The sequence below is a fragment of the Trachemys scripta genome, chromosome 8 (assembly GCF_013100865.1).
Source record: "Trachemys scripta elegans isolate TJP31775 chromosome 8, CAS_Tse_1.0, whole genome shotgun sequence".
Classification (NCBI taxonomy): Eukaryota; Metazoa; Chordata; order Testudines; family Emydidae; genus Trachemys; species Trachemys scripta.
In genome coordinates this window covers 98,031,100-98,047,235 of record NC_048305.1, presented here as the reverse complement: position 1 = coordinate 98,047,235, position 16,136 = coordinate 98,031,100, and the positions used below count along the sequence as shown (strand labels likewise).

Genomic DNA, 16,136 nt, shown 5'->3' with positions numbered 1-16,136 from the left:
AAAAGAAGGTTAAAGGTTGAAAGTCAATGGGACTTTAGGGTCCTAAATCACTCTGGGTAAATTCTCAAAAGGATCTGTTTAGAAGTTTTTATTCTTTTTTAAAATAAGAGTATAAATAACTTAGTGATCTATGTCTTAATGGTTTGAGGGAGTCTTTCATGGAAGGGAATGTTTTGAGGTAGGAAGTGAAAGCCATTAACTTTTAGACAAATTCAGAGTAAAACGGGGAGATTTTCAAAGGCAAAATTGGCAGTTAGATGCCTAGCTCCCATCTATGACTTTGAAATTTGCCTCTAATATCAATACATATAACTGAGTTAAAGTTAGACACCCATTAATACATCATTATTTCTATTGATATTGTCTCAATTCTGTTTTCCTACAGAACAACATAGCAGAAGTGAAAGAGCTACATTCTGAGCTAATGTGGAAGGACTTCATAGACCACATCAGTAAACTATTGCACAGTGTTGAGGTAGAAGTCAGTTACTTTGCAGCTGGGATTATTGCTCACTTGATATCTCGAGGAGAGCAGGCCTGGACATTGAGTCACACTCAGAGGACATCTCTTCTAGAACAACTGGTATAGAAATAGCTAAAAATATTCCCTGCTTTTGTGTTCTATTAATGTTAATTGCCTGTAATCAGCATTAAGTATTTCAGCACTTGGTTCTCTATCTTGCAGCATTCAGCCATTTTGAATTGGCCAACGCCAGAATGTGAGATGGTTGCCTACAGGTAACTACTGCCTTGATTTAAAGTTTGGGAAATACTAACTCTAGCACCCTTCAACTTGCTCTAAAAATTACAGATCTGTGCCTGAAGCGTTGTAGGCTGCCTGCCAAACCATGCTTCTGGACTGCAACCTCTAGTATCTCACCTTGGACAAGGTGGCTTGACCTTTGGGAGTGATGGGAGAAATGAGTCAGCCTGGGTCTCCTTTCAGAGCCAGATATAGGGCTGTTCTTTTCCTGTCTCCTACTACAGCCAGCCTTACCTCTTTAGCTAAACTTTCGAATTAATGTTCAAAGGACCATCTGAAGAAACAAAACAGCATATTAGCTGTTGAGCTACAGTAATATAGGGTGGTATTGTATGCCACAGATTCTGGGTTTTAAGGCTGGAAAGGACCATTAGATCATCTTGTATGACCTCTTCTATAACACAGGTCAGGTACTCCTGCCTGTAAGTAATGTGAGGCACCAGATGAATGGGGAACTGCGGCCTATGGGAGCTTCGAGGGGGGAGGGAGAGGAGATTCCTGGAGGCACGGCAAGGGCAGCGCACACAGAGCCTTCCGCCTCTGCCTCCCTCCCCCAGGGGCCGCAGCGCTTCCTGGAGCAGCGTGGGGCCGGGGACAGGGCAGGCATCCAGGGAGCCTGTCCTGGCCCAAGTGCGCGCTGCTGCCACCCCAGAGCCGCTTTAGGTAACCGGTGCTGGGCCGGAGCTTGAACCCCTCCTGCACCCCGCCCCCCCAACTTCCTGCCCTAAACCCCCTGCCTGCACCTCACATCCCTCCTGCACCCCAACTCCCTGCCCTGAGCCCTCTTGTATACCCTGAGCCCCCTGCTGCACCCTGCACCCTTCCTGCACCCCAACCCCTGCCCTGAGCCCCCTCCTGCACACCACAGCCCGCAGTCCCTCCCAAACCCCAACCCCCTGCATACAACCGGCCCTGCATACAATTTCCCCACCCAGATGTGGCCCTCGGCCCAAAAAGTTTGCCCACCCCTGTGCTATGGCTTAGAGTCGTGATTTATTGGTAAATAACATAAACAAACTATTTTAAGCCCTGGGAACAAAAGTCAAATACTGCATCCAAGACTCTAACACAACGGTTACACCCAAAGTGGGTTGGGACCCTATGGTAATGGGGTCGCCAACACTGGCATTAGACTTGATGGGACCCAGGGTCGAAGCCCGAGCCCCACTGCCTGGGGCCAAAGCCCGAGGGCTTCAGCCCTGGATGGCGAGGCTCAGGCTTTGGGCCCCCCCACCTGAGCAGTGGAGCTTGGGCTTTGACTCCTCTGCCCCGGGTGGTGGGGCTTGGGCGGGCTCAGGCTTTGGTCCCCCCTACTGGGGTAATGTAGTAATTTTTGTTGTCAGATGAAGGTCGTGGTGCAATGAAGTTTGAGAACCCCTCTCTAACCTATCACAATTGTCTTTCTTACCTAGACCCTTAACTAAACATGTAGTGAAGGTATGGGCTCGGTAGTAATGGTATCCAGTAGCCAAATGAAGTGCTGAGCATCTGTTTTTGTTTTTTATCTGTAGGTCTTTCAACCCTTTTTTCCCACTTCTTGGCTGCTTCGTGACACCTGGGGTTCAGCTGTGGGCAGTGTGGGCTATGCAGCATGTCTGCAGCAAAAACCGTATGTACTAGGAATGAAACTACATTTAAATTCCTCTCTCTTAACATATAGTCTACCAGGATAACTAAAAGAATCCAGGAAGTTCTAGTGGTCTTCATCCTTAACTCTGGGAAAAGACATGTTAAGGTTTTGCTTAAAATAGGGCCAGAAACTCTTTTAAACTATACTATTTTATCTACATGGATTTTATTTTTGATATGCACATTAATTCAAAACAGATGCATGTTAAACAAATACTTCATTGGGCTTTCTAGAAATGCATTTTGTTCAGAAATTTCAGCAATAAATAAAATACAAAGTTATGGACAACATAAATTCTGATTCCATTTAAAGAAGACCAGAGAGTATAGCAAGCAGTAATCTCCTGGGGATTTGTGTTCATCCTGGTTCTTCTTCGAGTACTTGTTCATGTCAATTCCATTCTAGGTGTGTGCATGCCCACGTGCACAGTCGTCGGAGACTTTTGCCTTAGCAGTATCTGTAGGGTTGGCTGCGGGGCCCCCTTGAGTGCTGTTCTCATGTGGCGGAATATCAGGCACCGCCGACCCTACGCCTTCTCAGTTCCTTCTTACTGCCCATGATGGTTGTTTGGAGTGCCTTGTCTTGCATTGCAAAAGTGTTAGCAGTTTTTTCAACCCATTGTTCTGTCTCCTCTGTAGTTAGTTTTTAGGTACTTTAGTTTGACCAAATGTTAGATAGTTTTAGTAGTTAAAGTCCTGACTGGGACTTCGCTGCGTAGCAGGGCATGTCCGGTTCCCCAGGCTTTAAGCCATGTTCATCGTGTACCCAGCTGATGCCTATTAGTGACCCCCACGATAGCTGTTTGAAGTGTCTGGGGGAATCACACAGAAAAGACAAGTGCAGGATCTGCAAGAACTTTCACCTTTGAACTCAAAAGGAGTGGGATATCCACTTGAGGGCTCTCCTCATGGAAGCTGCACTTCATCCTGGGTTGGAGCCCTCCCAGTTGTAGTCCACGCTAAGTACTTCGGTACTGGCGTGCAGCACAGCACACCACCAGCACCAGAACCTGCGCGGCACTGTTCCCCTTCGCCGGTGCTCAAGAAGCAGCTGAAGCCCAAAGGCCCATCAGCACCACAGGACAAAGGGGCTTCGGGCAAAGGATCTGTGCTAGGCCACATGCCCACCCCGGAGTTGCTGTGGTCTGACCCCCTAGCCCAGTCAGGGATCTGCCTCCGATTCCTCAGAGCGGCAGGGGATCCTGGCCCCTCATAAGGCCACTTGTGCCTGAGGTGGCCCTGGCAGCCAAGGACCAAGTAGACTGGCCCGCACCTCAGATACCAAGCCAGGCGATGGACCGGTTAAGGCCCAGACCTCTAAGGGCAAGCCGGTTATGGGACCTCCCTCCAAAGCAATGGAGCATCCTTGGTCCCCAGATCGCAGGCATTGATCCCCGTCACCACGGCATAGGACCCCGGTGCTGCAGCCTTGATCTCTGGTTAGAAGACCCAGGTCTCTAACACCAAGGTTGCCACCTATGAGGCGTGGGATGCCTGAGTTGCGATGCCCATCCCTGTATCTGCGGTACCACCAGCCTCCCGCCAGAGATCGCTGCAGTGCAGATCCTCATCGCCTAGTCAGTCCCCCTGGTGTCGATCCCTCTCGGTGCGGGATCGTTCCCAGTCGTGGCATCGGTCTCTGACTCCCCGATACTGCTCTTCAGGCATGCACTGTTTCCTTACCGGTCGCCGACAAGGGTCAGCTCACAGACTCGGGCATCTACGGCTGTGCCCTGGTTGCCAGAAGGGCAGTGGTCTGAGATGGAGGGAGAGTTCAGCCCCTCACCTAGGTGGCTGCTCCATTTCGTCTACCGCTCCGACTGAATTTGCTGTCACAAAACCTCAGCACCTTCCTGCACACGAACCTAGCAGCATTGCACTTAACGGCTTGGCTGCTGCATGGCTAAATGTGGAGGATCAGGAGTGCTCGGCTGGAGTCCAGCAAGTCTTGCTGGCCGGAGAAAGCCCTCCACTAGAGTGACCTACACAGCCAAGTGGAGGCAGTTTATGTGCTGGTCCTCAAATAAAGGCATTCAGCCCGAGCAGTCTTTGCTGCATTTAATCCTGGACTACCTTCTGCACCTCAAGCTCCAAGGCCTGTCCCTGTCATCCATTAAGGTCCATCTGGCTGCTCTTTTGGCTTTCCACCTGCCATTAGTGGGCAGGTCGGTTGTCTCCATGGCATGACTGTCAAGGGCCTTGAGTGCCTCTACTCGCACATCAGGGACCCAGTCCCTCCGTGGACCTAAATCTCGTGTTATCTTGGCTCATGGCACCCCTCCCCCCCCCCCCCCCCTTTTGCCCCTCTGGCTTCCTGTTCTCTCCTCCTCCTTCCTTGGAAAGTTGTGTTCTTGGTTGCAATAACCTCAGCCTGCAGGGTCTCTGAGATTAGGGTACTTGCTTTGGAACCGCCCTATACAGCTTTTACAAGGACAAGGTCCAACTGCGTCCACACCTGGCCTTCCTGCCCAAGGTGGTCTCCCAGTTTCATGTGGGCCAGGCCATTTATCTACCCGTCTATTTTCTAAAGCCGCATAAGTGGAGGAGTGTTAGCTGCATTCCCTAGATGTTAGAAGGGCGCTAGCCTTCTACATTGAACGGACCAAGCCACTCCGCAAATCTACGCAGCTGTTCGTTGCAGTGGCCAACAGAATGAAAGGTCATCCAGATTCTGCTCAAATAATTTCTTCTTGGATCACCACCTTCTTCGCTACTGCTATGACCAGGCGAAGGTGCCACCTCTAGTGATTGTCACCGCCCACTCAACCAGAGCGCAAGCCTCTTTGGCAGCTTTCCTAGCCCAAGTGCCTATCCAGGACATCTGTAGGGCAGCCACCTGGTCATCTAGCCACGCATTCATGTTCTATTACGCGCTTACCCAGCAGGCCTGGGATGATCCTGACTTCAGTAGAGCAGTATTGCAAGCCACTAGGCTGTGAACTCCAAGCTCATGTCCGAGGATACTTGTGAGTCACCTAGAATGGAATCGAGATGAGCAAGCACTCGAAGAAGAAAAAACAGTTACCTACCTTTCGTAACTGTAGTTCTTCAAGATGTGTTGCTCATGTCCATTCCATTACCGCTCTCCTGCCCCGTCAAGAGTTGCCGGCAAGAAAGAACTGAGAGAGCGTAGGATTGGTGGCGTCTGAAATGCCAACGCATGAGCACGGCACTTAAGGAAGATATCGCTAAGGCAAAAGTCTCCGACAACTGTGCACGTGGGTGCACAAAACCTAGAATGGAAGGGACATGAGCAACGCATTTCCAAGAACAACAGTTACAAAAGGTAGGTAACCGTTTGTTTTATTCAATCATAGTATCATAGGGTTGGAAGGGACTTCAGAAGGTCATCTAGTCCAGCCCCCTGCTCAAAGCAGGACCAATCCCCAGACAGATTTTTACCCCAGTTCCCTAAATGGCCCCCTCAAGGATTGAACTCTCAACCCTGGGTTTAGCAGACCAATGCTCAAACCAGTCTCCCCCCTCTCCCCCCCCCCATGACTTGCTGTGTATCATGAAGTGGGTTTCTTAATCTCAGTGCCCCATTTGAGATCTGATGAAAGATGCCATAAGAGAAAAGTATTAATTCCCTTAGAGTACCTACATGCAATGTGACTGAACAAACTCACTACTTTCAATGCTCACTGTTTCTGTTTCTCATGTGATTTAGGTGCATGTGCCCTCACTACTCTCCATACTGTATGTGTATTGCAGCTTTCCTCTCAGAGATCAATGAGTTACTTTCAGTGCTGGTGTGTAATGCCATTAACAGCAATAGCTTTGTGCCTGCTTATATCAGGGTCAAAATCACTTCTTCCACAACAGAAATGCATGTATACAACAGCACACCGTAACAGTGCATAACAGATTATCACAGGAAGGGAAAACTCCATTCCTTAGCTTTTTGGGCATATGCTTAGTGCTGTATAAATGTTCTGCAGGGATTTTCTTCTAGGTGTACACTGGTCCTAGGTCCAGGGTGACCATTCCCAGATTAAGAGATGAGCTGACAAAGCTGTATTATTAACCGGCCTAAAGATAATGGAGTGTATAACTAGGACACTGTAACCTATGTGGCAACATTAAACTGAAATTGCAAAGCAGGGACTCCAGCCTATCCCAAGCCCTTTTCTCCTCTGCGTCCCCCACATTACTATCAGATCAGTATAGTGCCTGTTATATAACTTATTAATTTTGGTATGTATGTTATACTGACCTAAATTCTAAATTTTCCATTTGCTGCAGATATTTGAATTGACAGTGAGTAATGGCCTGATAGAAATGGTCAGCATAGGGAAAGCTGGAGAAATTGGTAGCTAGGTAACAAACCTAGGAATTACCATACAGGATCAGACCAGTGGTCCACCTATTCCTGTATGCCGTCTCCAACAGTGTCCAGTACCAGATGCTCCCAGAGGAAGGTGTGAGGAAACCCCATGGTAGATAGCAATAGAGTAACCTTCTTGTAGAGGAATCTTCCTAACTCATCATTTAGAGATTGCCCTGTGCCCGTAAGCATGAAGGTTCAGTTGGGGAAGCATGGGAGCTTTTGGTTATTAATATCCAGGAGGTGGTGGGGCTCTTGGTATTGGGGACAGGACAGAGAACTTTAAAGTTGAGAGGAGTAGGGTTTAAATTCCTGGGGGTGGGTGGTGGTCCCTTTTTGTCCCCCTCACCCCCATTGACAACCCTTGATAAGAACTAGCTGCCCCTCTGAACCGTGCCCCAATATCCCACACAACATCCAAAATTGACAACTAAGTATATTGACTTGATTCTGCTAAATTTGATCAGCAGTGAAATATTTAATGTCCGTGCTTAAATTGTTAACCTCCGTGTCCGTCCGTCCGTCCCCGCCCCGCTGAGGTGAATGGGGACAGTTCAGACTTCTCCGAGCTGTTATTTGAGGATAGATTTGTTGACAGATATTTGTAGGCAACTATCACTCCATTAAGTTACATTAGCCTCATGATTTGAAAGCTTTCTTTACAACCGTGAGAGACTTAATTTTCTAAAAATTAAAACTCCGATTCTCAAGCTAAGCTGTACTCCGGTTTAATTGTGCATTTTTGCATTATATACGTGGCTCCAGATATGATCAGTGCTCCTGTATGTAAGAATGCTGAAGTCGTATATAGTTGAAATGTGTGTTACATACCTTTTTAAGTCAATAATACAAATGGTCAGAAATATGGAGTTTTGTATTGGGGGGAGGAGTGCATTCCTGGCAACTTACAGTAGGTACCATTTTAAAAAATTGCATTTATCAATGGTCAGTGCACTGGGTTTCCGTGAAAATTTTTCCTGTTTACAGAATGGGGCAATATTAATATTGTGATATCTCAGATACTATGTCATGCTAACTGATACATACTGCAGGCACCAATAACAGCAGTTTGTCTGTTTAGGTACTTAGTTAGATCACATTGGCATGTGAGTGCCAAAAATATTAGAGTGTATCATTGCAACACAAATGAGAGAGAGAGAGAGAAGTATTATCCACATTTTATAGGGTGTCACAGGAAGTCAGTGGCAGAGCTGGGAATTGAACCCAGATGATATGAGGCCTGGTCAAAGATCTTAACCACAAGAGCCTTCTTTCCCATACAGTGAAATTTTACTGAATGACAATGCAATTTTGCAGACACTTCAAATTTCCTAAATGTTGACTGGAATAATAGATAGATCAGTGTTAACTCCACCACCTGAGTGTATTTCACAACTGCTTTTCTTCTCTACAGACAGTTAACTTTTTTGTATATCTCATTTCAGCTGCCAGGTATTGCAACATGCTAATTGAAGAAGGTGGATTGCAGCACTTATACAACATCAAGGAAAATGGCCAGACTGATCCAGATGTCCAGCGAATTGCAATTGCCATTCTAGATAGCTTAGAAAAACATATTGTACGTCATGGGAGACCACCTCCATGTAAAAAGCAGCCACAAGCCAAACCAAACTGAAAGCTGCAGGTATAAGTTTGTAAACCATCCTCTCTGTAATAATTCTGTATCACGTGTGTAGTTGGAGTTACTTGTACTACAGTGGTCACCAGTGAAGTTATTTTCTAACAGTTGTGGTACTGGATACCACTTGTGGTAACTCATGGGCAAATGTCTACTTTAATGACAACTTCTGAGGGGATCTATGATCAATGCTTGATCTAGTCATACCTATAGGATTACTGATGACTACAGCAAGGTGGGACTTGAATAGTTTGGAATGCACATCCAAAAACAAACCTCTAGGAATATCTTGTTTTGTGACTTAATTGTGGGACAGAAAGCTTGTTTCATCCCTGTCATTGTGAATATAGAACTGTTTATCAACTCAGTGTTTGAATAGAACTGTCGGCAAGAGTGGTGAATCTCACAATCACAGCTTTAAACAAAAATTCATGCATGCACTCATGTAACTAAGGTAACCAGAATGTCCCATTGTTTATGGACCCTCCATAAGCCCAACTAAGTCTTCAAAACTCCTTGTCTTGGGACCTGCAAGCTGTGTCCTTTGTCTCTCCAGCACTAGACTGTTGTCTTTTCCAGCTGTTGGCTTCCCATGACTCATTTTTGCTGCCTCAGCAAGGTTAGGATTAGCATTGCTTTGGTGCAAATGGGAAACACTGAATTGCCTGCTCTGAAAGAAAGCAGTATAGGTACAGGTGTCAGTGGGGGACAGAGGAAAGCTTGAAATGCTAAGAGGATAAACTGAGTTTGACTTTCAAACTTAAAACTAAGGGTTTTTTTTTTTTTTAAGGAAGTGGTAGGAGAAGGAGGGAGCTCCACATCAGAGCTCAAAATGTTAGTTGAAGTAGGATAGCCCTTCTCATCACATGGAGCTGCATGTCCTGACAGGAGAACCGGGATATTTGGTCATCTTTTTATAACAGTTTATTGATTGCTTTGCCATTTCTTGTACATATTTTGTCAATATTGTGCAGTAATTTGTATTCCCAGTGCATTACAGTGCAAAATATCACCCAACATCATATATAAGGTCCTTTGTAAATTGCATTGTTGTGCGGAGTGTGAAATTTTACATAAAGCTGTCAATGGTAAAAACGTATTTCTTCCTCTGTTATTTATGAGTTTAAAAGCTGTGTTGAATGAAATGGAGATTCCACAGCGTACAGATGCTTGATTAAATACAAGTGATGGAAGCAAGCTACAACATGAGCTCAAATTCCCTTCATTTCAAAGCATTGTATACTAATTCTCCTTGTACCGTCTAATGGTTGTCTTCGCATCTCCCTGCCAAACAATGGAACAGGATTCTACTATTGTTGAACTTACTGGCATTTTAGTTCCAATTCCTGAAGAGAAAATCACTGTACTGTTTAGCTTATGGGAAAGGGATGACTGACACAACACCTCTTTACTTCACTATAATAGAGTTAACACACCATTTACAATCTTGAATAGTTTCATTACGGGGTGTGTGTGTTAGAAACATTAACAAAGTGCTTTAGTAATGTTACCATTACCACATTGCATAATGCTTTGTTTTGTACTCAAGCTATTATCTGGGTAGCTTCATTCCTCTACATACATCTGAATGTATGTCGTTTCCTTGACCCAAAAAGAAGTGAAAATTGTCAGACATAAAATTATGGGATTTATTTTTTAAAAAAAGTTTGGAAGAATTGTGTTTTATGGGCAGTTACTTTTACCTTTCAGACTAGAGAAGTCTTGACTTCTACTGTGAAAAGTCCATTGCAGGAAATGGAACACACAATCTGCCAATATCAGAGTTTATGGAAACTTTGTATCACTTGGTACTGAGAGGTTTTTAAATGAACATAACCATTTGGAATGCTGTTTTCCCCCAGTAAGATGGCTATTCTAAACACATTAGATTAAACTATACAAAGTCTGCTATGGTATATGATGGAAACTGGGGCACCAGTCTGGCTAGCTAGGGCATCAGTTCATGAGATTATGGAACAAGCATAATGCAACCACACAGAGTTGCCAGTAATGCAGTCTTTCATGGTCTTTACAATAGCCCATTCCAGGTTACTCTTCAGAAGTGTCTGATGGTATATTGATTGTGGAGGTGACTACAATACTAAGATGTCTATTTCACTTGTGGTATTTGCCATATTATGAATGAATAATCTGTTAATGCCTCTACTCTAACTTAAATGTTTCTGTAAATGTATGAACTGCTGAGGTTACCTTGATTGAAATTAAATGAGATGACTTACAAGTAAGTAGTTCAAGCAGATCTAAAGAATAGTGAAACTGAGTTTTTTGCCCATATGCATGAGGAAGTGGCTCCTTATTCCAGTATAGATGTTTTATCAGTTTATAAACTACGTTCATAAAACAAAACAAAACCTTGTTTTCCAAAAAATACATTCCTTCTAATAGAGGAACCAGTTCTGGTTTAGCTGACAGCATTCAACTGTTTAAAGTACCCGTTATTAGAAGCTAAAGGACAAATCATTAGCATGTCTGCCTATCTAATAGGATTTCATAATATTCTGAAACTGCTGTGATGGGAAGGTAATAGTTATATTTAGAGTAAGCATTAGGGATAAATGCTAGCATATGAGATGAGGCTTTCTAACTGTTTTTAAAAAAAGGTTTTGAAAGTTATATAACTTAAATATTCTAGTGTACATATTTTAAATGAAATGATACAGTTTGTGCTATACATTTACCTTGTTTAGCCTGTGAAACTCCTGGGCCAAATTCTGCCTGGAGTTCACATCACTGGGGAGTCAAAACTTATTTTCTGTCACTATTGTGTGTGAGGTTTTATTGTTGGTTTGTTCTTTTTGAAATGTCCAAGTTTAAATTGAGGAGTAGAATACAAAGAGCTGTGTTTTAAAAACCATCTTTAGCCATTGCTATGATCATTTCCATGGCTTTTCTCTTGCTATCAGTATTTCAGCTGGGCTCAGTGCTTTGTGACACTTCTGGGCTGTTAGGATGGTATACAAACAGAGGTAACCTTTTAATTGCACAGCTTTCTCCCTAAAACCTTTCTGAAGCAATTTCAGAATTTTACCCGGGCAACACTTACCAACTACTGTAATTTTCAAGATTAAATGTACTTAAACCAGAAAACTGTTCGATGTGGGAATGGTGTCAGATCTGTCTTCATTCAGAGTTGAGTCGTATAGGAAAACTTTCATTCAATGAATATTAAAGAATGATGTACTTTTAGTCAGGTTTCAGAGTGGTAGCCGTGTTAGTCTGTATCAGCAAAAAGAACGAGGAGTACTTGTGGCATCTTAGAGACTAACAAATTTATTTGGGCATAAGCTTTCATGGGCTAAAACCCACTTCATCGGATGCATGCAGTGGAAAATACAGTAGGAAGATATGTATACAGAGAGAACATGAACCGGAATTAATTTGCAAACTGGACACCATTAAATTAGGCTTGAATAAAGATTGGGAGTGGATGGGTCATTACACAAAGTAAAAACTATTTCCATATGCTAATTTTTCCCCTACCGTTACTCACATCTTCTTGTCAACTGTTTGAAATGGGCCATCCTGATTATCACTACAAATTTTTTTTCCTCCTGCTGATAATAGCCCACCTTAATTGATTAGTCTCATTAGAGTTGGTATGGCCACACCCATTTTTTATGTTCTCTGTGTATATATATCTTCCTACTGTATTTTCCACTGCATGTATCCGATGAAGTGGGTTTTAGCCCACGAAAGCTTATGCCCAAATAAATTTGTTAGTCTCTAAGGTGCCACAAATATTCCTAGTTCTTTTTGTACATTTAGTCGTGTCTTTATATGATGCTATTCATTCCTTCTTAAGCTTTCTTAAATTACTGGATCAAAGTTAGGCAATGAGAAATGATTGTCAGTAGTATTTAAAAAGGAGGAGACCACTTAACTTCTTCACAAATAACCTGTTACAAAGTCCTTCTGTTTAGTTTTTTGTTACCTTTTTTCAAAGCAAATATATTGTTGCCATATAGCACACTCTGACTTAAATGACAGTGCGCTAAATCCATGGATTGACAACAAAAAAACCAACCAACCATAGAGATCGGCAGCACAGATGGTTATTGTATCTGAATTAATTTGTGGAAAATTAAGTTCTCATTCAAATTATGAACAAAGGTGATTATGTTTATTGGCAAAATCTGGCATTTGCGTTAGCAGGTGGCTTATGGTAATGGACAAGGTAACATAGCAATAAGTCCTTATGCCACAACAATGGTGTGAATTTCTGAAGAAAGGGGAACAGGATTGCAACATGCATTCTGTTGGACAGTGAAAAGAGTAGAACAACACTACTTACTTGCACAAAAGCTTAGGCAAGATTTGCCAAGAAACCATAATTGTTTCCCTACATGTACTACAACCTTTTAAAGAGAAAATAGTTTTTATTTTTAAACTATATGCTAAGCGTCAAATATCATGTGCCTTTCTTCTGTTTAAACTGTAATACAGCAGCATAGTTCTGTAAAATGTGACAATTGTTCAGTAAATGTAATGGTTGTGTTTTTAAAATACTTTCAATTATCCAGACACAAAATACTATTTCCCCACAGGGTCCAGATGAGTGGGGCTTGCTGCATGTGGATTGTAACACAAATTTCTAACCAATGCTTTATTTGGGTGTTAATGTTGTATGTTAACTATAGGCTTTGCCTAAATAAATGTGTATGTATATATTTTTTTCTTTTAGAATAATGAATATGCTGTTTGACAGAAATGAGATAGGCTGCATTGAGCCAAAACAAGTCCGTACAAAACAGACTATATATAATCTGTTTAAAGGTGTATTATTATTTACTAGTAAAATAATGTACAAGCTGCCACCATCTATGAATGTAGCAAAACACTTATTTCCCTTTGACAGTGTGGCTGTCTTAAAATGAAAAACAAAGTGCATTACAATCTTACATTATGATGTGAGGCAACAACTTTTTTGTTTCCATTAACAGAGTAATAATCACGGTCAAATCTTAGGACTAGACCAGAAATGGGCTACCTGACCCATTTCTTTCGGTAGGGGGAATTTTAACTAATGTTTCTCTTGCCTTTGTAGAGATTTTGTGATTTTTTTTTTCTTCTGATTTCACTAAATTTGATTCTTCAAGAAAATGGTTCTAGACAAGTAAAACTTTCTGTAAAAATTCTTTCCATGTTTTCTTACGAACAATGAAGTATCTAAACGTTCAGCAGGCGATTGCTTAGTTTCCAACTTTCTTAAAATCAGTTAAAGCAGAAATGAAAAAACATGTTTCTTTTGCTCTCACTGTTGCATTCCTAAATTTACATTAATTTGGTAATATATAAAATAGGATATGGAAAGGAGATGATGGGGGCGGGGAGTAATTGATACAAATTAAGGGTAGGTCTACACTTACCTCCGGGTCTGGCGGTAAGCAATTGATCTTCTGGGATCGATCCCGGAAGTGCTCGCCGTCGACGCCGGTACTCCAGCTCAGCGAGAGGAGTACGCGGTATCAACGGGAGAGCCTGCCTGCCGCGTCTGGACCCGCGGTAAGTTCGAACTAAGGTACTTTGAATTCAGCTACGTTATTAACGTAGCTGAATTTGCGTACCTTAGTTCGAAGTCGGGGGTTAGTGTGGACCAGGCCTAAGAAACAGATACTTTACAAACACTAATGAACAGAGTAAGCCCAGTGGATGGTTTGTATTTGGAAATGGGACATATAGCCAGCCTTTCATAGCTTGACTTGTGTGGTCGATGCAATACTTCGATTACTTATGTGGTGGCTGGCTCCATGGCCTCTGTGAAATGAATTTTGTGGTCTCAGAACAACTTCCACCACAGTTTCTCCATTAACAAAAGCCACCACAGTTTGTACTAAATAGCAACTTTAAACTTCAGCTTCTCTATTGAGACTCAACTGGGTGGAAGACTGAATGAAGAACTGTGCTCTGATACAATGGAAATGGTCTTGAAGGACAACCTCCTGCATACTCAAAATTAGTGACCTTCAGTGATGCCTAAAGAAGGATGAAGAACTGAGTCCTTCTCAGAATTCCTCACTTTGGGCCTGATTCTAATCTCACAGTAGCTTTGTACATTGATAGGCATACTGATTTCAGAGGGGCTACTCACTTACCTTAGGGTAACAGCAAAGTCAAACCTAATTTCAGATGGTCTTCAGTTTTCAAAGTCATTTAGAATGGACATTAATATGAACCTCAAACTGGAATTTGTTGGTTTATCCTCTGCATCTAGTATGAGTACTGTCAGCTGTCCTGGGGACTGATGTCATAAAAATCTAAACAAAACATTGCAACAATTGTTTTTAAGTACAATAACCATATGCTCTAGATCACTGGTTCTCAAATGAAGGGCGGCTTCCAAGGGAGGAGCAGGAATGTATCAAGGGAGGTCCAAGCTGTGTAGGGTGGGTTGGTTGGTTTTTTTTAAAGAGCTCTGGCTGTCAGCCCTGGGTGGCTGGGGCTTGTGCAGAAAAGCCTTGCACAGCTGGGAGATGGGGACAGCTGGAGCCCTGCTGCTCAGGCTCTCCTCCCCTGCCCTCAGTCCTTCACTTGGAGGTGGTGGGGATCTGGCTGTCAGCCCCGGGGTGGCAGCGGCAGCACAGAAGTAAGGGTGGCAATGGGGTATTATCTGCTATGAAAAGTGATGACATGAAGAAGAGGGGACCCCAATCAAATAAGTTTGAGAACCACCACTGCTCTAGATTGTGTGATTTTCATATATGCCCTTCCCAGATGCCCAAAATATTTAGCTTGTAGGCTGGTGCCCAAAGGTATGCTTATTTAAAGTGTGGCTCTGCTCTACTGATTATGTATTTCTTACTCAGTGGATTTGATTCTACTTCTTTATAATGGAGTTTTACCTTTTTGTAAACTGTTAACTCTAAGGGCTCACAGTAACCTTTTGTTTTACACCAGTCGATGTAGGAGAATTAAGCCCACTACATCTACTGTTTGTGTGTCATCAGACTTATATCTAGTCACTTTGTGTTGATAAGCTTTTCTTCTTTTTATTCCTGTTTAGCCCTACAGACCTGACATAGCTAAGGTAGAGTGACCTGAATGTTATTCCCTCGTGCTTTATCAACAGAATTGTTTCAGAAGTGCCATTTATTTGTACCAGGCCAGGCACCTTCAAGGCAATGAGGATGCATAAGAGTCACTAAGGGCATAATTTGATCTGTAAAATCTTTTTACAAGGCAGGTACAGAAAAGGGAAGAATCCACCTTCACTTGTAGATTTGGAAGTTATAAAACTATATTTTAAATTGAGCTCCTAGTATGTTAGAAAATCATGGGTCAAGCTATCCAGAAACATGAGATGAGCTTTAAAAATCATAAGATTATGTAAACATAATCTTTTTATTTGCCTTCTGCTTTTTGAGCCCTTGGGGGTGCTAAGGTCACCTTTTGAAGCTTTCTCCACAGTAACCAAACCTTACTTTTCTTTTACACTAAAGGTTGAAATCATCATCTAGCCACTTGGTTCTAGGAGCTGGGGCATTTTTAAGGAAAAGAATAATTATGCGAATCATGAGCTTTAGCACTACTGAGCTCGTTCGTTTGTAAAACCAGAAATCACGGAGCCAGAAACAGAAAGTTACCAGGCGGGGATGGTAGATTTTAGCACCATGTGACGTTATGGCTTTGAAGTTATCCCTCATCGTCCCGTTCTCTTAAACAGAGCTAAGTAAAGACAACTCCGCATGGATTGTGGGCGCGTCTGTAAGCGACCAGACAGGAACCTGGGGGGGGGGGGGGGGGCTCTAAACCCGCTGTTT

General features: G+C 43.0%; 1 protein-coding gene across 3 annotated transcripts in view; it reads left to right on the top strand.

Annotated features, from left to right (window-relative positions):
• ZYG11B (zyg-11 family member B, cell cycle regulator) overlaps positions 1-9,453 on the top strand; it is a 34,810-nt gene extending 25,357 nt beyond the window's left edge. For 2 of the 3 annotated variants that reach the window (XM_034778966.1, XM_034778968.1), the window contains 4 exons: positions 386-583; positions 686-738; positions 2,275-2,372; positions 8,165-8,355. In XM_034778966.1, the coding sequence (XP_034634857.1) occupies positions 386-583; positions 686-738; positions 2,275-2,372; positions 8,165-8,355 (540 nt within the window). Of the gene's footprint in view, positions 1-385; positions 584-685; positions 739-2,274; positions 2,373-8,164 lie in introns of all 3 variants that reach the window. The other variant, XM_034778965.1, reaches the window with a different exon arrangement.
• The last annotated feature ends 6,683 nt before the right edge of the window (positions 9,454-16,136 follow it).